The 22994-nt window shown below is 36.1% G+C and overlaps 2 protein-coding genes and 1 non-coding gene across 6 annotated transcripts; 1 reads left to right on the top strand and 2 right to left on the bottom strand.

Annotated features, from left to right (window-relative positions):
• Positions 1–3977: 3977 nt before the first annotated feature.
• Positions 3978–4079, bottom strand: LOC148792238 (small nucleolar RNA Z103). Its single transcript, XR_016071003.1, has one exon. It is a non-coding gene; the product is annotated as a small nucleolar RNA Z103 (small nucleolar RNA).
• Positions 4080–5547: 1468 nt separating this feature from the next.
• LOC104606968 (sucrose synthase 7-like) lies at positions 5548–10636 on the top strand. 2 transcript variants are annotated; one of them, XM_010272433.2, is made up of 16 exons: positions 5548–5719; positions 5810–5942; positions 6024–6178; positions 6528–6720; positions 6824–6933; positions 7033–7249; positions 7331–7426; positions 7508–7681; positions 7786–7902; positions 7982–8148; positions 8379–8603; positions 8866–9432; positions 9583–9721; positions 9806–9879; positions 10042–10065; positions 10185–10636. In XM_010272433.2, the coding sequence occupies exons 1-16, from the start codon at positions 5619–5621 to the stop codon at positions 10513–10515; spliced, it is 2823 nt and encodes a 940-aa protein (XP_010270735.1). In that variant the 5' UTR covers positions 5548–5618; the 3' UTR covers positions 10516–10636. The 2 variants fall into 2 exon arrangements, with proteins under 2 accessions (XP_010270735.1, XP_010270736.1); XM_010272434.3 differs by having other exon boundaries at positions 10158–10636.
• LOC104606970 (protein SLOW WALKER 1-like) lies at positions 8047–20321 on the bottom strand. 3 transcript variants are annotated; one of them, XM_088904478.1, is made up of 2 exons: positions 18577–20321; positions 8047–8573 (listed from the first exon to the last, which is right to left on the bottom strand). In XM_088904478.1, the coding sequence occupies exon 1, from the start codon at positions 20195–20197 to the stop codon at positions 18605–18607; it is 1593 nt and encodes a 530-aa protein (XP_088760604.1). In that variant the 5' UTR covers positions 20198–20321; the 3' UTR covers positions 8047–8573; positions 18577–18604. The 3 variants fall into 3 exon arrangements, with proteins under 3 accessions (XP_088760604.1, XP_088760605.1, XP_019054928.1); XM_088904479.1 differs by having other exon boundaries at positions 8540–8554; XM_019199383.2 differs by lacking the exon at positions 8047–8573 and adding an exon at positions 9180–9317.
• Positions 20322–22994: the final 2673 nt, after the last annotated feature.

Genomic DNA, 22994 nt, shown 5'->3' with positions numbered 1-22994 from the left:
GTATTGGTGCGTTTTGGCACTGTATCAGCCGATATGCTATCGATAGGGTAGCATATCGACCAATACAGTACAATTTTACTGTGGTGGAAATGCAAATAAAACTCCCTTTGAAAGAGGGCTTCCAAACCCATGCCCTCTTTCTTTCCCAAACCCTTCAAAAAGCTTTTTAACCTTTTTAAAGACTCAAGTCTTATAAAAATTTGTCAAAACATTTATAAATTTGCAAAATTCAACAAGTTTTTCAAGGTTGTGAAAAAATGAGTGAAAATAAATATGATTTTTCAAGTTTCTTTTAAATTTTTAGCCAATGTTAGAAAGATAAGGGGAAAGAAAGTGGTTTGCCTCCTACCCCTTCGGCTGGGGGGCTTCGCCCCCCAGACCCCCCCATCCCCCTTTTCAATGTAGTCTAATTTATTTTTTTGAGTTAGGGGGGTCTTGCTCCGCTTCAACAAGACCACCCTTTTAACAATTATTATGCATTTTTTTTCTTAATATAAAAGTTTTTTTATTAAAGATAAAGAAAAAAAATGAAATCCCCCTTCCTCCTCTTAAGGAAGTTTACACCTCTTGCATTCTGAACTATGCTTCACACCTCTAGGTAGTGGAATGCCTCTGTATTTTAAAACATTTATATTTATTTTTTTTAATTTTTGGAATAAAATATGCAAAATAATTATTTCATCTATTATGTCCATAAATCCATTCAATTTATTGTTACATATTTACTTTTCTTAATTTTAATTTAATTTTTAGAATAAAACATGCAAAATAATTATTTGAATAAAAATAATTAATTATTTAGTTTTTAGAAAATTAGAATAAAACATGCAAAATAATTACTTGATCTATTATGTCCATAATTAGATAGTATGTTTCTATTCCAAACTTCCCGTTTATTGATTATAATATTTTTTTTATAAAACCCACTAAAACGTGTTATTTTTATGCATAAATAGCTCATTTATGTCTTACATTTAGTGATATTGATGCTTATTTATAATTTATTAGAATATTTATAGCATTTCCATGTGTTTCCATGCGTATCTTAATTTTTCGTCCGTATCCATATGTATCCAAGGCATATTCCGATACGTCTCTAAAATTTGCTTTTCCAATACGCATAGCGTTTCCGATACTTTGAACCTTGTTTGTTAGGATGGATAAATGACCCAGTGGCCGTGGTTTTCTGAGGAAAATACAGTAAAAAATCCTCCCTTGAAAATAGCATTTAAACAATGAAGTGCTAACAAAAAGAACACTTAATGCTCTTTCCAAACAACGATAGATTCTGCAAGAATGAAACTCATATATTGGTTATTCTTGATTAAGTTTATCATTCTTGTGCATGTGTCAACGAGGTTACACAAAGTTCTGAGGGTAATTTAATTTTTTGTTTTCATGCTTTATTTTCTGTTCTTTTTTCTTTTCTATTTTCTGTTAAAGATCAAACTAAAATGCATTAATCACAACTCAAGGGGGGAAGCTGTTAGACTCATTAAAAAGGAGAAGGTCTACTTTCGTTCTACACGTCACCTCATGAGTTGTGCTGTTGAACCTTTTCGGAGTAAAGGAAAGCCGAGTCTTTGAAATGGCTAGTTCCAATCAAACACTTGGTGCCAATAGCAAGAAGAGGGATGTGGATAGTGTCTGTTGTTTATGGAAAATTGTTCCAATGGCAAGTTTGAAATCAGATTTCACCCAAGTTTCTATTGTGGCCACTCACCATACTGACCAACTTCTTGTCATAGTCACAACTCAGGAACGACCCAAACCATGGCAAGTAGCACGAATTGCAGTTGGCCTTAAGCCACTAGGAAGGAGGAGGAAGCCAGCTCTGGTTACACTCATCATGATCACTCTGGAATCCAGGATGAGGATGACGTACTGCATTATTTCTCCGAAGTAGCAATGTTGAGGTCAACCGGTTGCCCTCATTCTGTTTGTTTTTTCTTCTCTTGAATTTTAAATGTATATTTTTTTTCTTTTCATTCAGCCGGTTGCAGGTTTATTCCAACCCATCATCTAATAACTTGTTGAAAGGTGATTGAACTTAAAGAGAAAATCCCTTTGAATCCATACGCACTGAATTCAGACTGAGCATAGCCCGCTTGTTTATAAAATGATAAAAGGTATAAACCTCACTTAACATTTGTTATAAAAGCTAAATCTTCCCCTCTTTTCACGAAAGAACTAAGACCTCCTTTGTCCTTGTATTTTACTCCTTTGAACGAACCATTGAAAGATTTCAATCACCAACCGCTGGGCACACTCAAGGGGACATCCACCTTTGCTAGAACCTAGAAGCAAGGATTGCTGTAGTTGTTTGCCACGGTCCGGGAGCTTTGGTTTAGACTGGTGGAAGGTGGTGATAGTCATTCATTGAAAAGATAAATGCTTTTAGCTTCTTCTTGGGAACGAATCCGCTTTGTCTCATACAAGCTGTTTGTGTTAGTGTTTTTGCAAATCATTTATTCAAGCGACCAAAGATGTGTTGCATTTTGTGTAGGCATCAGAAAATAATCTTTTGATTGAAATCATACCAGAATCTCCATACTCATAATTTCCCTTTTCATGGTAGATGACCCTTCGATCTCAGTCAAAAATACCAACACCTCAGCTATTGCTAGCCCAAAGAAAAAACTGAGCAAATTTTTAGGTTCTAACATCATTTATCAAGAACACTATTAGGGTCTCCATGATCCTACATAACGAATGAAATAACTTACTTTAGGCGATGTTTGGCATCGTTGATGATTTGATGATTTCATCTTGACAATTATCCAGAAATTGGTGTTTTTGGAACAAGTGATTTTTGAAAATCATAGAAAATTGTTGTTTGGTATTATTTATGCCATATAAACTGATTTTTGAGAAATTCGCTTTCTCAAGGGCCTTAAACTTATTTTTACATTAAAATTATTATTCAATACCATATTGGATGGCCTGTTATCCTAAAAAACATCCAAATGAATTAAAAATCAGAAAATCACGAGAAAAGGTGATCATTGATAAAAGCTGATTTCACTAATCCGGCATCATTAACTAACCAAACATCACATTATTCATGTAATAGCAGATAAAAGCTAAAACATGAAGCCAAGGGATTTTCTTTGGTGACAGAAAAAGACATCTTACATTTGGTTTGCCCATATGCGTTGGCATTTTCTGTGTTGAAAATTTATATTTTACATTTTATTTTTTATTTTCAAAATATACATTTTATTTTCAAGATTTAATTATTTTTATTTAAAATATTAACTTATATTTTATTTATGATGTCACGAGTTGATCCATTGATCCAACAATTGAACCGCTGATCCAGAAAAGAAAGATAAAGCGGTTTCGTTTCCAGGTGGGTTTAACGAAGTTCTGTGAAATTTCGATGTTTGGCATATTTCTCCTTCAAAGCGCCTGCCTCACTATGGTTTCCACGAAATCGTCTATCTTGATCTTCCTCTTTTCCGAAGTTATAACTGGATTTTTTTCCAGTGAACAATTCATCCTCAACCTTCTCCGAGCCCTTTCCCCTCCTAAAACAACATAACGAAAAAATACTAACAACTAAAGAGAAGTTACATTATGCCTAAACCATTAATGGTCTAAAAAGGTTCTAGCTAATTCAGCCTGGTTTGGGAGCACTAAATCTGTATGAATGATCCCTACCTTGAGGCTTGAGACTTTGAACGCTACCATTGCGCAATTGTTCACTGGCTTTCCCTTATGGTCTCTTTTTGGCTGAGAGAGAGAATCGAAAATTTGGCCCTATGAATCTTCAATAAAATATAGTGGAAAAGATTAAAGCAAGAAGAATCTTAATTAGCGTCGATCTCTCAAGAAATTCTACCCAATGCTACTTCTCCAACTACCATCTAATATAATAGAAGACAGAAAACCCCAAATACATTTAGCCGTATTAAGAGATTGTAAAATCAATAACAAAAAAGAAACTATTGATTTGACTTGATTATAGTAGGTGGATGGATCAGGTTTCTGGCTTTGGATCTTCTCCGAAGAGAAGAATAATCAAAAGCTCAGTATAATCAGAGTCGATCATCTGGGGAAAGGATCATCACTTCCAACCACCATTAACAAGATAAAAATAAATAAATAAATAACCGTTTCTGCTATCAAAAGCTTCAAGACAATTGAATCTTAGGGTTTACAAAAATATAGAGATCAGTGTTGGCTCTCACACAACACCAATCCAGAGACAGAAGTGCAATGGCAATCAGCATTCCACAAACAAAACCCTAAAACTACAAAGGCAGAAATAGATCGAAAAAACCACCAAACCCCCCGTGAAAATAATCCAAAGAACTGAAAATTAGCGGAAACCCTAAAAGCTCTTAGCAGGCAAAAGGAATAGACAATTCGCAAAGATAAGAGATGAATCAGCAGAGAAAAGATGGACAAAAAATAACCCTAGAGACTGAGAGGGGGAGAAACATGCAGATCTGGGACTGAAGCCTGTTATTTATAGAGTTAGAATTAAAAACCCTAAAAGTAATCGCAAAATAAAAGGGTGATGTTTAGGTGCCACGTGTACGGATAGGATTAAGTCTTTCGGTTCATTCCAAGAGAAGCGTTTAGGGCATCAAAGACAGGAAGGTCAGCTGGGCTTAAGACATTGGTGATTGCATGAGCTGACAGAGTATTGCGGGTTATGTTCCTCATTGTTCATCAGGTCAAATCAGGACCTTACATCAACTCCATGATCGGTCAAATCTTCTAGCTCCCAACTATAGTCTATAGATCTCAACGACCCCAGCTTGTCATACACGTCAAGACCATGACCCAACTTAATGTTTGGGTTCCACCGTTTCCTTCATTTTTCCTCTTTGGGAGAAAAGCGAAGATTTTTTTTTTTTATAGATGGAGAAAAGCGGAGATGGATCATGGAAACTTGCTAATTAAAGATTTCTTTAACCTGGTGGGCCAAGATCAAATGGCCCACAAGTCAGCCAACGGGTCCCACAAGTAACAGCAAAGGCCCCCCTCAGCCCCTCTACAAGAACCAGTCTGACATGTAGGACACACGTGGACACAGCTGACTTGGAGTATCGTAATTGGTCCTATAGCTAGACTTTCCTACTTTCTTACGCTACTTTTCAGCTCAGCGGATAGAGAAAAATAACCGCTTTTAACTGTCAGGGTCTCCAGGAACACAAATGAAAGAAGAAAAGAAAAGAATAAAACTCATTACAGAATTCAAAGTATTTCACGACCCCACAAATTCTTTCCCCAAATTTACAGACTTGAAAAGCATGAAAGCAGATCCAATTTGCTTCAGACAAAGGATCTCTTCACAGTGATGAGTTCCTTTCTAGCCTCAATCTTTCTCTCCAATCCTAAGGAATGTGCCTTCTCCAATTCCCTCACCCTGCCACTCTGGCCCCATTGCCAACAAGAAAACTCTTAATTCTGATCACTTAACTTGTAGAAACTGAAAGCAAACTACTGTAATAACTTTAATCTAATTGAAAATTCCATCAAATCAAGCTAAACCCATCTCTATAAATTGCCCAAATTCTAGGCTTGTCCAACCATCACTGTCTCAGAACTCTTCCCAGAATCCAGACCTTTCTCACCCAGCTTCTGTCCTCCTCCTATCTGGTGCAATGGCTTCTGGGTCAGGGATCAGACGATCAGAATCCATTGCTGACAGCATGCCTGAGGCCTTGAGACAAAGCCGGTACTACATGAAGAGATGCTTCACAACGTATGTCAAGATTTCCTGATTCATTGTCCTCTGCCTTTTTATAATATTTAGTGGAAGATTTTGGTTCTAATTCTTTGTATCTGAAAACAGGTATGTCTCCAAGGGAAGGAGGTTGATTAAGCGCCAACAGTTACGGGATGAATTGGAGAACACAATAGAAGACAAGCTTGAAAGAGCCAAAGTCTCAGAAGGCTTGCTTGGTTACATCTTGTCTTCCACTCAGGTGTAAATTTGTCTCTGTTCTCTTTTCATTCTTTCATGGTTGAAGGTCACTTATATCCAAAGAATTTTCTAAAAATTACAGGAGGCAGCTGTTGTTCCACCTTATGTGACATTTGCAGTAAGGCCCAATCCTGGATTCTGGGAATTTATTAAGGTGAACGCTGATGATTTAGCAGTAGATGGAATTACTGCTGCAGAGTACTTGAAATTTAAAGAAACAGTATTTGATGAAAAATGGTAAGTCTCCTTAGTATATTAGTGTTTTGAAATTTATTCACCATCTTACCTCACCTGAGGGATCAGCAAGTCAGCTCGAAGAGGCTGATTGCTAGCTTTGAACATTGCAGCCCCTTATACACGTGAATTATTTTTCCAAAACTGACCTAGACAATTTACTGTATTACCTGCATTTTCATCCAAATGCCCAATATTTAAAGTGAACTAGCCTTAAGCCCTTAAGTCAGTAATTTCTTCCAAATCATATCTTCACCATCTCTTCTTAAAAGTATTGCCTACTCGTTAACTTCAAAACCCAATTTCATTTACTGTCTTTAGGGGTTAAATAATAACATCAATAAACATGCAGGGCAACTGATGAAAATGCATTGGAAGTGGATTTTGGCGCATTTGATTTCTCCATGCCACAGATGAGTTTATCTTCTTCAATTGGGAATGGAGTTAGCTTTGTCTCGAAGTTCATGACATCCAAGCTAAGAGGGCATGCTGAGAGTGCAGAGCCTTTGGTGGACTACTTAATTTCTCTTAATCATCAGGGAGAAGTATGGAAAGAAGATATTCTTACAAAGAACAAATAGTTAATTCTCATAAAAAAGTATTGCAAAAAGTAATCAATTACACCTTTTTTTATTCCAAATTTTGCAGAATCTTATGATCAATGAGACCCTCAACACAGTTGAAAAGCTTCAAACAGCATTGATCTTAGCCGATGAATTCCTCTCATCACATGCCGAACATGTGCCATATCAGAGGAGGTATACTATACTTATCACACTTATTCTATACTGGTGAGCATCAACTAGTAGACCTTAAAACTTGGTTTTTGTTTATGCTGGACTTTTTGAATTCCTTAGACTTGCTGACTGGGGCTTCGAGAAAGGATGGGGTGATAATGTAGAAACTATAAAAGATACAATGAGATCACTCTCGGAGGTCCTCCAAGCACCAGACCCACTGAACATGGAGAAGTTTTTTAGTAGGCTTCCTGCAATTTTTAATGTCGTAATCTTCTCTCCCCATGGCTACTTTGGCCAAGCCGATGTCCTTGGCTTACCAGATACTGGTGGACAGGTACAACATCAACCAATAATATAAATGAGCTTTCATTCCATTGTCAATGAATGAGGTTAAGGCCTCTGTTATTTTAAACAGGTGGTTTACATTTTAGATCAAGTAAGGGCCTTGGAGGAGGAATTGCTCCTTAGAATTAAGAAGCAAGGTCTAAATATCAAGCCTCAGATTCTTGTGGTAAGTTAGAATCACTAAAGAATGATATCAAGCAGTACATTATGTAGACAATAGAATTTATACTTATTGCTTCCTATACAGGTTACAAGACTTATACCAGATGCGCGAGGAACAAAATGCAACCAGGAGTTGGAACCAATCCTTGACACAAAGCACTCCCACATCCTTCGTGTCCCTTTTAGAACAGAAAAAGGTGTCCTACGCCAGTGGGTTTCTCGTTTTGATATTTACCCCTACCTTGAGAGATTTGCTCAGGTGAGTATCCAATTGAATTACAAACAACAATCTTAGCTTAAACTTCTTTTGTTTGTAGTTCAAATCTAATTCTTTAACCATCCTATATCTCTTGAATTCTTTAGGATGCCACTGCCAAGATCCTTGAGCACATGGAAGGGAAACCAGACCTCATCATTGGTAACTACACTGATGGAAACTTGGTGGCGTCACTAATAGCAAGCAAACTTGGGATAACTCAGGTGTGAGAATTGATCAGTCCTAAGAAAATTGCTAGATTATTGTATTAACAATTACTGATTTGTTGATCTCAAAAATTAGGGAACTATTGCACATGCTCTAGAGAAGACAAAGTATGAAGATTCAGACATCAAGTGGAAAGAACTGGATGCGAAATATCACTTCTCATGTCAGTTTACTGCTGACATGATTTCCATGAATAGTACTGATTTCATCATCACAAGTACATATCAAGAAATTGCAGGAAGGTTAGATGCTAAACCACATTTCAGATTGCCTCATTGAGTGTCTAAAATTGGTAGATAATCTATCAGGGATACAGATAGTATATAGATTAGAAGTTTGTGCTGTTATGCGACCACTGTTTTTTGCAAGTTACCTGTCAGAATCAACTTTGTCAGACTTCAGTGAAATCTAAATCAATTCCTAGAGAAATGCTGTCCACAATAACTAATTTCAGATGATTTTTTCTTTACAGCAAAGACAGGCCAGGACAGTATGAAAGCCATGCTGCATTTACGCTACCAGGGCTTTGCCGAATTGACTCGGGCATAAATGTCTTTGATCCCAAATTCAACATTGCTGCCCCTGGGGCTGATCAATCTGTGTACTTCCCCTTCACACAAAAACAAAAGCGGCTGACCACATTTTATCCTGCAATTGAAGAACTACTCTACAGTAAAGAAGATAATGATGAGCACATGTGAGTCTCTTGATTAGAATTCATTTACCTCTAACATATGTAAACTGGTAGGAAATACTGTGACATCAAAATATGGCATGCCATGTCTAGTGTGATTTGGACATACTGCAGTAAAGTATGACATTCTGCATATGTTAACTAACCATGCATAATTTAATTGAAAATTTAAAATCTGAGTCATTTGTTCATTATACTAAAGAAAAAAAACTGATACTATATTAGGAAGTTCTAACTTCTAACATATGAACCATTCCTGGAATAGTGGATTTTTAGAGGACAGGACAAAGCCCATCATCTTCTCAATGGCAAGGCTCGATATCGTGAAGAACATTACAGGATTAACCGAGTGGTATGGGAAGAACAAGAGGCTGAGGAACTTGGTTAATTTGGTTGTTGTGGCTGGATTCTTTGACCCATCCAAATCAAAAGACAGAGAAGAAATTGCTGAAATAAAAAAGATGCATAGTCTCATTGACAAGTACCAACTCCAGGGTCAGATCAGATGGATAGCAGCTCAGACTGATCGATTCCGGAATGCAGAACTGTACCGCCATATTGCTGATACAAAGGGAGCTTTTGTACAGCCTGCCTTGTATGAGGCATTTGGTCTTACAGTTATTGAGGCAATGAACTGTGGACTACCCACCTTTGCAACCAATCAAGGAGGCCCAGCAGAAATCATTGTTGATGGGGTTTCAGGGTTCCACATTGATCCTAACAATGGAGATGAATCAAGCAATAAGATTGCCGATTTCTTTGAGAAGTGCAAGAACAATGATGAACACTGGACCAAGATATCCACAGCAGGTCTCCAACGCATATATGAATGGTAATTAAAAATGACACACTTTCCAATTTAATATGATGCAGAACCAAAAACTCACTTAAAATACAGATTGATTGTTAACAAGCACTATTTATACCTTATTTTCTCCTTTGTTCTCTAATATTTCGTATTTTCTAATGGATTTTTTTGCAGCTACACATGGAAGATTTATGCAAACAAATTGTTGAACATGGGATCCATTTACAGCTTCTGGAGACAGCTGAACAAGGACCAGAAACAAGCCAAACAAAGATACCTTCAAATGTTCTACAATCTCCAATTTAGAAACTTGGTGAGTTGGTTTACTTATATTGACTGAATAAACAAAGTAATTCTGATAACTGCTTGTTTTTTTTCCATGTTGATATCATTGCAGGCAAAGAATGTACCAATAGCAAGTGATGAACCCCAACCACCAGCTTCAAAGCTAAAATCACAGACAACAAAAAGGCATGTTAACTTGTATAGAACCTGCTAGTTAAATTTTTTCTCTCCACCTTTAAATTAGTCTGTGGTTGAATTCTAGAAAGCTTTCCTTCTTGTCTCATTTCTTTTATAAATTTCTGTACTAACTATTTACACGGTTGTTTATTCCTTTGTCCATGAAACCAGACGCACATCTTCTCGACTACAGAGGTAACTGCATTCCCGGTTAACTCAACCCTACATTTCTTCATTCTACTTTCCCTATGGTAATCACTTATTTGAACAATTTAACCTATTTCTAGGATCTTCGGTTAAACCCTGAATCACAGGAATGAAGGTACAGAGATAGATAATAAAGAGACAGAGATCAAGCAGGAGTCAGAAAGTTCAGAGACCAAGTATGAAGATTCAAAGATCAAAAACAAAGATACAGAAGACAAGCATCTTGAGTCACCAAGTTCAGAAGCTGGGAATGAAGAGGATAAAATCAGTAGGGTTGGGTCCTCAAGTTCAGAAACGGAGTTTGAAGAGGATGAAAACAAGCAGGTTGGGTCCCCAAGTGGCAATCAAGTTTGTCTCAACTGGCGTTGGAAGTGCTTCCTTTTTCTCTGTGTTTTCATCTCTTACATTTTAATAAGGTTGTATCATTTGTTTGCTTAATAACAACATAGTGATCTGATGAAGATCAAATCTATGTTTTAATGGGTGTCGTGGTCTGGATTTATAATAAAGGGTGTTGTATCATCCCAAATAAAAAGCAATTTGAATTTTATTTTCCATATGAATATCTCCAGTGTGAATTTTCTGTACTGATAAAGTATAAAATTGTGAATTGTCTGGAAGGAATAGTTTTGTTGAGATTGCACCAAAAAGATGGCCAAACCAAGCCTGTAAACAGGTTGTATTGAATCCAAAGGGGGATAATCTGAACCTACAGATCCAAATTTGAACTCATATCAAACAGATATGTAAAGCATAGATTTGAGTACATTTTATTTAATCTATCCGGTTCAACTAAAATATCATCAAATTGGACCAAGAAATATCTGAATCCAATCCAATTACTAAACAGATCAGATTCTCATATTAGATTCAACCTGATCATGGCGAAACGAATATCTGAATCTGATTTAAATGAACAGAATTGAATTCGGATCCTAACCATTTGCAGAAGCCAAGCCATCAAATCATTGATCCAATCTTAAAGAGGAACTTGAAGAGAATGTAAATAATTGAAGATAAACCTGTCCAATCATAAGCTAGTTATTTATAGGATTATAAGTGCAATTTGAGCTGCCAGGCCCCCAGGCCCCATAATACTGATGCCTCGTTCTTTGCACATTGGGCCTAGCATCCAGGTTGGCTCAGTTTGTATGCAATGCGAATTTCATTTGCACTGGTGTAAATGCTTGGAAGTACAGATAGGATGGTGTGATCTCCTGTTAGAGAATAAAAAACTATTCAGAGACCTCACCTAACAGCATAAGCTTTTAGGTTGAATGGTTCCTTGAGATGGTATAAGAGACTGTTTGACCTAGTGGTCCAGTGTTCGGTCCTTGTCACCCTCATTATAATTAATGAAATTTCAGCACATGGTATGGGTGGGCCTGTGCTTGTCCACACTTCAAACCCAATGGGCTTTCGCATGAGGGGGCATGTTAGAGAATAAAAACCTATTCAGGGACCTCACCTAACAGCTTAATCTTTTAGGTTGAATGGTTCTTTGAGATCTCAATGCACAGAGAGAATTGAAGTAGGAACAAGATGGTGCATATTTTGTATGAGTTTTTGAGACAGAATTTGCACTGCTAATAAATGCAAATGAGACTTCAAAAAGTACAAATTCCATACGAGGTAAAAGTGCAAATCGTGATTACAACCAAATGGATGCAAAACTGAGACAGGTAAATAACTTATATCTGGTTCAGATTTACACTGCAAACAAATAGAGCCTCGTGATTATATAAACTAATGAGACAAATTATTGTAAAACTTAAAATTTGAATCCAAGAGTGATCACTCTATTTTTCAAAGCTGGTATACACTTGTCAGCTCAACCTACCAAGCTACGGTTAATTAAAAAAGCTCAATCCTTTGGACTATATATTTTCCAGAGCCGAGTTATTCATAAACTACTTAAAAGATTGTGAATTTTTGTCAACTATTCATTGTCCCACATTTTTAAATTCTTCTGGTTTCTTTTCTACTTTTTGAATAGCAACACAAGAGTTCTAAATGTTTTTTTGTGGTGCGAATTTTATTTAAGCAGCTGTAAATCTATGAGAGTACAAATAGAGGCCAGGTGTAAATTCTGGTTTATTTTTGCTTCAGTTGTGCCTTTATTTATTTGTGAAAAGTAAAATTGAAGGTAAAATGATGTGATGTGATCCTCGTCTTATATGAAAGAGAATGGAGATTGGAGATGGAATATTTATTGGGTGAGTAAGGTAAGAAGCAAGATGATGTGATCTCTACTTTGTATGAGAAAGAATTGATATAGGAGGAAGATAATGCAAATTGGCATGCATCAGTTTCTGTGATGCAAAATTTACATTACTAGTGAATGCAAAGGAGACAAACATTAAGTTCAAAATTAGTATCAAGAGTTCAAACCATGGTTGTAAAGAAGCAAATGCAAAACTGAACTGAGGTGCAAAATTTATGTCTAGTTCAAACAAACAACGCCTAAAGTTCATGAATTTTTCCACTAAATGAACTTGCCCATTGCTAGTAAATCTATGTGGTGAAAAAGGTGGGAAGCGGAAGAGGTTTAAATTTGAAGTAATGTGGACTAGACATGAAGACTATAATGATGTAGTTGGCAAGGGGTGGAATCAACAAGCAGCTCGCAATGTTTGTTCTGCAGTAGAACATGTGTGTTACAAAATAAAAAGAATCCGATCAGTGCTGAGCAGTGTTTTAAAAGCGCAAGGCACAAAAAAGGCACAGGGGTCAATTTGCGCCTGAGGCGCAAGGCGAGGCACACGCCTTTTTTATGCAAGGCGCAAAAATAAAAAAAAATGTCAAAATAATCAAAAAATTGCCAAAAAAATCAAAAAATATTAAACATAATCTTAATAAAAAATATAAACTAAAATTTTAAAATAATGTTTTAAAAAACCTATTATCTAAAATTAAAATACATAAACATAAGATGTAAAGCATATTCGAATGAGAATTTAAAAATAAAATCAAGCATATAAAACATTTTCAAGCATGTAAAACCTCTAATTTCTTTTTTCACTCAATTGCAGTACTTCGCATAGCTAATGTAATGTAAAACATATTAAATTCCTAATTCTACGAGCCGGCTTTGTGCCACACCCCTCGAGGCAAGCCCAAACAAGTCCACATTAGGTCTTAAATTCTTAGTTTTCACACAAAAAATAATGATTTTATAGTTTTATTTCATTACCCCCAATGTTGTTCATTCATTCATCCTAATAAAATGTCTTCTTAAAAAGCAAATAAAACTATAAAATCATTATTTTTTGTGTGAAAACTAAGAATTTAAGACCTAACGTGGACTTGTTTGGGCTTGCCTCGAGGGGTGTGCACAGGGGTCCGGGGGCAAAGCCCCAGGCCCAGTTGTTATGTTAAAAAAAAGCAAAAAAGCACCAAATTTTCAAAAGGCGCATGCTTGGGCTGAGGCGCAAGGCGCATCAGGCGCACCAGGCGTGCATCTTTTGAAAGGACTGTGCCTAGGACCTAGGCAAGGTGCATACCCTGAATTGTGCCTCACCTGTGCGCCTAGGCGCGCCTCAGGCACACCTTTTAAATCACTGGTGCTGAGTAGGTGGAACAAGACAATGTTTGGCAATGTTTCACACAATTACACAATTTAAGAAGGAAGTGGTTGAGTTACAATAAATGCATCCAAGTGAGGAGGCTCTACAGAAAGAGAAAGAGCTCACAGTGCAAATGGATCAATTGTTGGAACAAGAGGAATTAATTTGGAAATAGAAATCAAGGGAAGTGTGGTTGAGAGAAGGAGATCATAATATAAAGTTTTTCCATCTTTCTATAATAGTGAATAGAAGAAAATTGACTATAGAGCACTTAAAAAATGAAGATGGGGGTGGATAGAGGATGTAAAGGAAATCCAAGAGTTGCTTGTGAAGTATTTTTCAGAAATGTTCTCTTCTTCACAACTTGTTATGTCTCCTACAATTAGAGAACTACTACAACCAATTATTTCTGTTGAAGATAATGAGGCATTGACTAGAGTCCCTTCACTAGAGGAGATACGTAACACTACATACCAAATTAGAGAAAGCATCCAGGCTTGATGGTATGTCTACAACTTTTTTCCATAAATCTTGGTCTATAGGTCATGATGTTTATAGAACTTTTTCAAAGATTTTGGCTTGCTAATAGAAAATGGTAATTGATAAAATAATTTCCCCATGGCAAGCTGCCTTTATAACTAACTGTCAAATCATAAATAATGTAATTGCAAGCCAATAAGTGATACATTACATGAAGAGGAAAAAAGGTAAAAACAGCATGTTTTCGTTAAAGGCTGACATGGCTAAGGCTTATGATAAAATGGAGTGGGGCTTTTTAATGGAGATGGAGTCTCAGTGGTTTGATGAGCGGAGGTGGCTAGTGCAAATGTGTATTTCCAGAATGTAGTTTGTAGTGCTTGTTAATGAAGAAGAACCTATTTGATTCACTCCTAGTCATGGACTGCGGCAAAGTGATCCTTTGTCACCTTTCTTATTCATCTTGGGTATGAATCCACTATCCTTGATGATACAAAAAAGGGTGGATCATGGGGAGTTACATGGAGTTCAGGTGAGGAGGGGTTTCCCTGTAGTGTCACATCTGCTATTTGCAAATGATTTGCTTTTTTTTTGGTGTTCAATAGGTTAATTTAAATTTCTATCTCCCTGAATTATGTCTACCTCATGAATTTAGTACCATTAGCCTATTGTAATCATCAAAGGAGCAGCAGATGTAATGGTTTACAAGCAGAAAAAAAAAACCCAATGGACAAAGCAGAACTGGATTGTCATTCAGGCTTAGCTATCTCTCTGTTAATTTTGCATTGAAAGTGTACCCGTGAAAACTACATCTCTTTGGGAGATTCTCAAAGAGGCTAGCAGGGTGGAGGAGAAATTACATCTCTTTGGAAGGAAGAATTACTCTAATAAAGAGAACCCAGGTTCAAAATATCGATACGCCCGATACGCCGGTAGGGGCGTATCGGGTGTTTCGATACTCATTTTTTACGTTTTTTTTTATTTTTTTTTTCAAAACTGGTTCAGGGGGAGCCAGTCTAGGACCCCTCCATCCCCTGAACCAGTCAGACCCCCGATACACCCACTGTAGGGGCGTATCGGAAGGGTCCCGGAACGATACGTATCGACCGATACGGGCCGATACGTAACGATACTTTGAACCTTAAAGTGAACTTTAACAAACCTACCAATTTACTTCGTCTCTACCTTCAAGATCCCCACTAGTGTGGCCAATAAACTGGAGGAATTAATGAGGAATTTCTTAAGGGAACCAAGGGATACAAAGAAAGATCACTTGGTGAAGTGGGAGGTGGTCTCTAGAAGTAGAGATAGTGGAGAGCTGGGTATAGAAAACATAAAGCTAAGGAATACAGCTTTGTTGGGGAAGTGGCTATGGAGACTACCTCTGGAACAGGACAACTTGTGGCACAAAGTAATAGTGAGTATACATGGATTGCCAGAAAACGGGTGGGGTGCTAGTCTTTGACCCTAGGGCATTCCAGTTATCTCCTTGGAAAGCTATCCATGGCATATTGCCCGTGTTTCTCCTGTATATCAGACTTGATACTTGTGCAGGGAATAAAGTTCGTTTCTAGAAAGATGTCTGGTTTGGGGATGTCTCCCTCATAGATGCCCGTCCATCTACTCTCTTTCATTGAATAAAGAAAAAAGCATTTCCTCGGCCTATCTAAATGATAACTCTTGAGATTTGGGGTTGAGGGAGTCTGAAATGGGAATGGTTGACAATCTCATTGCCCTTCTTAATACTATGTTCCTAGATAAGTCTTGCTTGGATAGCAGAATTTGGTCAACCTTTCCTTCTGGGTTTTTTACTAGTGCTTCTTTCTACACCGCTCTTCTTCAATCCTCTAACATGGCAGGATCCTTTCCAATGAAGGAGGTTTGGTGTAACCTTCTACCCCAAACTACTGCCTTTCACCCCGAGTGTGTAGCCTTTGCTTGACCTGTGGTGAGACAATTACACACTTACTTATATCTTGTCCTTTTGTGTCCTTTGTTTGGAATTGGTTTCTTCACTTTTTGGTTGCCCCTTCCTTTGGATGTAGTAAGACTCTTTGATCCAAACTTTTTTAGACCTCCAAAGAAGAAAGTAAGAGAAATGTGGAGAGCAACAACAGCAGCTGTATTGTGGTCAATCTAGGAAGAAAGAAGCAATAGGATCTTCCGTGGTTCTGAAAGATCTAAGGAGCAAATCATTGATTGCATAGCTACAAAGATCATACATTGGCTTAAAATTTCTCCTTTATTTAAAGACTATTCAGCCGATGACTTGTTTAGAGGATGGAACACTGTGGCAAACTCTTCTTCATTGAGGTGAAGCTGAACTTCAATGGAAGCTCTTTAGGCAACTCGGGTCCCTCTGGATGAGAGGAGCTTTTAGAGACAGGGAGGGCAGATTGTTTGCACTGTATTCTGGCTAAACAATGGGGCCTACACCAGAATGAGGTAGAAGAGGACTCCAAATTATTAATTGGGTGGATGCATTCACATAATTTGGGGGCTTGAGTACATCGACAACTCATGAGGGAAATAAATTGCTTAGCAAGGGAGGTTGGGGCTCTGTTCAGGTGGACAAGGAGGTCAGCTAATGGACTAGCCGACACCCTGGCAAAGCAAGGAACTTTTAGGGAGAACTTGTCTTGGGCTGTTCTGTAATTTGAAAGCATTCTTCCAGGGGTCAACACCCTTATCTAGGTGGTGACAGTGTATTATTTTAAATACTTTCTAATGAAAGTTACCGTTTCTAATTAAAAAAAAAAAACAGAAAGTGTATAAAGAAGGTTAAAGGTTAAGTCAGCCCCAGTATTTTCAATTTGTTGTTGACCCATCCATCCAGTGACATGGTCACAATCCCGGTTCAGGTCATCCTCTAACATGTTATGCTATAAAAAACCATTGACTGAGCCAACAACTTATAGACCTGGTCAGTTGAACTGTTAACCAATCTGACCTGTTTAATGGGCTACCATTTTTTCCTACTTTCCTTTAAAAGTTTTTACAATGATAGCATCATATGTTGATCCAATTCGGATGGTTGAACCACTGACCATTGACTTGGAGGGAAAAGCAGTTCAGCGTCCAGGCCAAGCTATAAATACTGGTTGGCCCTGTGACCAGTTATCCAGTAGGCACAGGAAGGATCAAAATAAATCTTTTCAGGGTTTGCAATTAGATGACTCAACTATAGAAGGCTCGAGGCTCAGGAAGAGCTCTATAGTGATAAGCACAGAATCTGAAGATGATATTTATAAGCATTATAGAGTTAAGGAGAAATGGTTGTGTTTCTATTGATAGTGTGAATTGAGAGGAAGAAATTTGTCACCCAAGAAAGTACCGAACTAGGTCACTATCAGCCGAGTCCACTGAAGAATCTGAGGAGGAAAATTGGAAGCAAGAGAAGTGAGGTTGGCACATCATCGGCTCAATATGGTGATGGAAATGGAATAACCATGGATGAAGTCCATCTAGTAAACAAAATGATAGATTTAAATTTGATTGGTACAGAAATCCTTATAGGTAGGAATGCAGAGAATGTTGATATAATCAATATTGGATGTTTATATCCAAGGACTTTGAAAGCTTATCACTTAACCACTGATAGCTGGGAAGACATTTTTTTCATTTCTTGTTTCAATATACAGGGTGATACATGCATATTTTTGTACATGGTTTTAGGCCAAGTTTGGAAATGCTTAAAAATATATGCTTATTCGGATAAGCACTTATTTTGGGTCGGGACTACAACAATAAGCACTTATTTGTGTTTGGAAATAAGCCCTGAGAAGCTCAAATTTTGGGCTTGTTTTTAAGTGCTTATTTTCTTTCTGGCCTATCTTGGCCTGCCATGTCATTTAAAAATACCTATACTACCCCTGTATAAAATAAGTGCTTTTTCACCAAACATACGTGCTCATTAACCATGTAGAGATTTCTGTATAATAGTAATACACCATACACTATTTATAAAAAAAACATTAGATTTTTGTAGAATAGAGATACATGTAATCTGGGGACAAGTGTCTCAAAAATACCATCAAAAAGATCAAGCAATACTTGAGGGAAAAAATTACCAACTACACGATACATACCATACCTTTAATTAGTATGAGCTCATTTGTTAAGGGAAGTTAACGAAAAAAGCATCCAATTAAAGTTAGACACAGGCATTGCTCCATAAGTTTAAAAACGTTTAGGAGCAAGAGCCCACATAACCTGGCAGGGTAGTAAAATTGCCTGCTTCTAGTTCGTTGTTTCTAAAATATACCCAACGGAGTGCACAACATCAAATTAAAAAGTAAAAGGTAAATGCTGATAAGAACATAAAATAAACAAAATCAGATAAAATTTTCTTCAAACCAAAATTGCAGAATTTCTTCCTTTGTAATGAACCAAATACAGATACCAATCAAAAAAGTTAAAAGAAATACAGATGGAAATAAAATCAGAACAACAGTACCTCTAAAACAAGCTAAGAGAGATCACATTTATCTCCTTCCAGCTATCATCAACAAAGGAGATATAATACCCTGTATCTCCTGCAATGACTGCTGTGTTCTTATCTCCTCCTCTACCGAGCTCTTGAGGTTTCTAATGTGGCCCTTCAAGACATCCTCAGCCATAATATCATCAGCTCTCAACTGAAGAACCTTCTTGCACAATGCCAGCAAGAAGCCCGAGTATCTTGGCATTGTTGAGTACCGTTGTAGAAACCGAAGGAGCAACTCAAGCTCCTCTCTATCCAAATTTGATACACATCCTAGCAGCTTCTTCCTAGCCACCAATTCCTCCATAACCGCCACCACACTCTGCGGACTATTCCCATTTAACGCAGAAACTAGAGCTTCCTTGTGCCTAAACTTCTTCAAGAGTTTATCGTGCTCTGCCAATTTCACCTTTGCCGGTCTCTTAATCAAGTAATCCCCTTTCGAGGGCTTTTCGTTCTGTCCTCTTTGAAAGTACCGAAAATATGTAGGCTTTAAGACCCGACTCTCAGGCTCCTCCAATGAACCGAAACCCAAAAATTTATCCATTCCTGGAATATCATTATCACCAGAACTTGGGTCTTTCTTCCTCTTCCCAACAAAAAGGGCACCATTGGAGGTACCAATAACTCTGGCAGAACAATCAGGGGAGAACCCCATCGACAGAAGTGGTGCGGGGTACCTCATTGAATGGACGAGCTTCAATGCCGAAAAATCAAAAACCTTCATATACCCATCCAATGACACACTCAAAAGCCTGAATTGTTGAGACTGCTCACCACCATTCTTTCTGACCTTACCGACACAAAGCGAAGTCACCGTCTTATTGTGACTCTCCATGGTATAAACAAGCTTCCCACCTCCAATGGCATCCCATATCTTAACAGAATTCCCACCAGCAGTCGCAATTAAGCCACCAGATGGAAGAAAAATAATGTCTTCCACCGGTTTTCCATGATTAAGCTGCAAAACCGAGCTTAGAGAAGAAACGCGGACATCCCAAAGTCTAACTGTATGATCATACGACCCAGTCGCGAACATGTCCGAACTAGCAGGCGAAGCAAACCCACATCGGACGTAGTCCTTATGGCCTTGAAAGTTAATTAGTTCGGTCTCTGAAGCGACATCCCAGTACTTGACGAGAGCATCGTCGCCACCTGAGAACAGGTGGAGTTTATCCAGTCCTGGGTACCGAACGAGTCGAACCGAGCGAGAGTGGCCGCGCAGCTGACGCAGGGGAATCCGTTTCTTGAGATCGAAGACTTGGACGAGTCCAGACTCGCCTCCCGCGGTCAGGAGCTTTCCGTCGGAACGATAAGTAGCAGAGTAAGCGACATCGGTGAAATCGGAGATTTTCGCTTTGGGTTCAAAGGTTTGGGAATCGTAGATGGTTACGGAGGCAGAATAGGTAGCGGCGAAGTCGTGTGGGGGTTCCGGGGAGAAATCGATGGAGGTGATAGCCGAGATGAGGCCGGAAATTTGCTGAGTCTTGAATGATCTCCAGTATTTGGATTCAGGGGATGACGAGGGATTTTTTGGAGTAGATTTCAGCCGTGGTTTTACAGGGAAAGTCTTCCGCAGCTCACCGTCCGCCATTGGAGTTCGATGGCTTCTTTCGCCAACGCCGGCTGGTAGGGGTTTAGGGTTTAGAAAACAAACCCCATGACTTGGTAGTTGTTAGCGATGGTTACGACTTACAAGTGCCCTTAGCAGGACGCTTGTTAGCGATGGCTTTTTAAGGCTATGTTTGGTTTGAAGGAAAGGATAGGGAAAGGAAGGAAAAGACAAGAAATCCTATAGAAGGTTTGTAAAAGTTTTTTACCTTTTCTTTCTTTTCCCCACCTTTTCCTTCACGTAAGAGTTGAGAACCTGAAGGATTTGTATAACGCACCGGTATATATAATTGTTATATTTTAATTTTTTAAATAATTCATAATTATTTATATTCTATATACTATTTTTAATACAAAAATAAAAATAATTAATTTCGTTAGAATGGTTCATCAAATTGATGAAACTAACCAACCTGACCTAACTTGACTTAAATTGGTCAGTTTTTTAGTATTTTTCAGTCACTTTTGGTTTAATGATTTTGACCATTTGTAAACTGACCAAATTCAAGTCAACTTGATCATAGATATATATAAATATTTTATATTTTAAATATAATTTTTAATACAAAAAGTGGGAAAATTCTCATATTTCTTAGTCTAAAATAATTTATATTATAAATTTCAATTATTTATTTATTTTTTAATAATATTGTTGTAATTTTTAAATTTAAATCTCTTGAGTCAATTGACCAAATTGAAACAACCCAAGTTGGCCAATTTTTACTAATGGTTGGTCGATTTCAAGTAGACATATACATCGGTAAGCCCAGGCTAGGCATTTCCTCTTTATAAATAGAAAATGACAAGGCCTGAACCCAAGCCTAGCCCAACCATTAGGCCTAGATCTTGATCCCAAGTCCTAAGCTTGATCTACACAAATATTTTATATTATATTAATTATATACTATTAATAATATATTATATACTTTAAAATATTCTATATATTATAATATATAATACCTTTCACTACTAATTTTATTATTATACATTAGTTGGCCAAACAGCCTTTAACCGAACCAAAATGACCCATGAACACTCCTAATTTTAGCTAAATTAATAGTTTAGCCTCAAATAAATAGCAATAGTTTAATCTCCATTAATTATTAAGAATTTATATCGAAAATACACTATTATTGAAAATAAATTTATAATGAAAATATAACAAATAAATAATAAATATAAAATGAATACAATAAATATGAAAATACAATAAACACTAAAAATATATTAAATTAGTCAATAAATAGTGTAATATACAATAATAGTTTAATCTCTAACAAATATTAATCAATAAATTATAACAAAAAATATAATAAATCTAATAAGTATAATAAATTAAATTTAAAATAATATTTTAATCTCCAATGATTATTGAAAATTTTCTATTAAATAACAAAATAAAAATAGATTTATACATAATTGTTAAAAATATATTTATCACAAATACAATAAATAATTACTCAATTTTAATTATAGTATATAAAATATATAATAAATATAGATAAATATTGTAAATTTATTATTATTAAGTATTAGCTTTTGAAAGTTATTACATATTTTCCTTATTTAATCTATTTTTAATTAATATTCAGAATATGATTTAGTTATTAATTTTTATATTTAACATATTTAAAAATTAGTTATTTAAAATAGTATTTATTTTTTCAAATAATGACATTATTTATATTTTTAAAATATTAATTATTTATTGAATATAATAATCTTTAAAATTATAAATTATACTATTATCATATAATTTTGTTATTTTAACTATTTAATATTTAGTTATGTTAAATATATCGCTATTTAAAATATTTAGTTATTTAAATATTTAAATAATATGTAAAATAATTAAATTTTATTTATTCTAAAGTTATTATGTAATATTCAATATTATGTTGTATAATTATTTAGATATTTTTTATATTTTTTATTTAAGGTATTTAGTTATTGAAATATTTGAATAATATTTTTTAGTTTTAATTTTTTATTATGTTAATAATGTTTAAATAATTTTGTCATTTAAATTTTTAAAATATTATTTAGTTATTAAACTGAATAATCCATAAAAATATTATTTTTTAGTTTATAACAAATATTTTAAAGCTATTACATAATTTCATTATAATATTTAAATAATTCTTACATTTTTTAGTTCAAACTTTATTTAGATAGATATAGATCAAAAGTGGGAGAGGGTAAATATGACTTAGAGATAATTTAGGAGAGAAACTCTCTACGTAATTAGAAATAATTTTAGAGATAAATAGGAATTAGAAATAATATAGAGGAAGGTGGGGGATAGTGTTGCCACTTGGCTTAATGGGTGGGTTGGGAAATGAAAAATAGAGTCCTCGAAAGGGGTATTCAAAACTACCAATTAGAAACTCTACTTCACTAAAAAACCTTCATAAAATCTCCCTCTCTCTCTCTCTCCCACATGTTCCTATAACCTAAATCAATGTTTTAAAAATTGACTCAGAGGCCAAACCATTTCTGCCTCTGGGTCGTGGGTCACCGATTCGATTGGCTAGGTCGAACGGTTCAGGCTATGCCACATCATCATATATATGTATTAAGTATATATACTTATATGCATATGTATATGTGTATATATCTATACTACTTTAAAAAGCATGAATGGCATCAAGAATATTTATAGAATTTTATAAGGACAAAATTTATCCCTCTATATTTAAATTTATTGATAAAAAATAAGGCAAATAGGGTAATCGATTCTTGATATTAAATGAGTTGAAAAGAGGTAATTTAAAGATATT

This window comes from Nelumbo nucifera, chromosome 4 (genome assembly GCF_055504915.1).
Source record: "Nelumbo nucifera cultivar China Antique chromosome 4, China Antique-T2T, whole genome shotgun sequence".
Classification (NCBI taxonomy): domain Eukaryota; kingdom Viridiplantae; phylum Streptophyta; class Magnoliopsida; order Proteales; family Nelumbonaceae; genus Nelumbo; species Nelumbo nucifera.
Note: the sequence above shows the minus strand (reverse complement) of the source record. Positions and strands in the feature narration are given on the sequence as shown.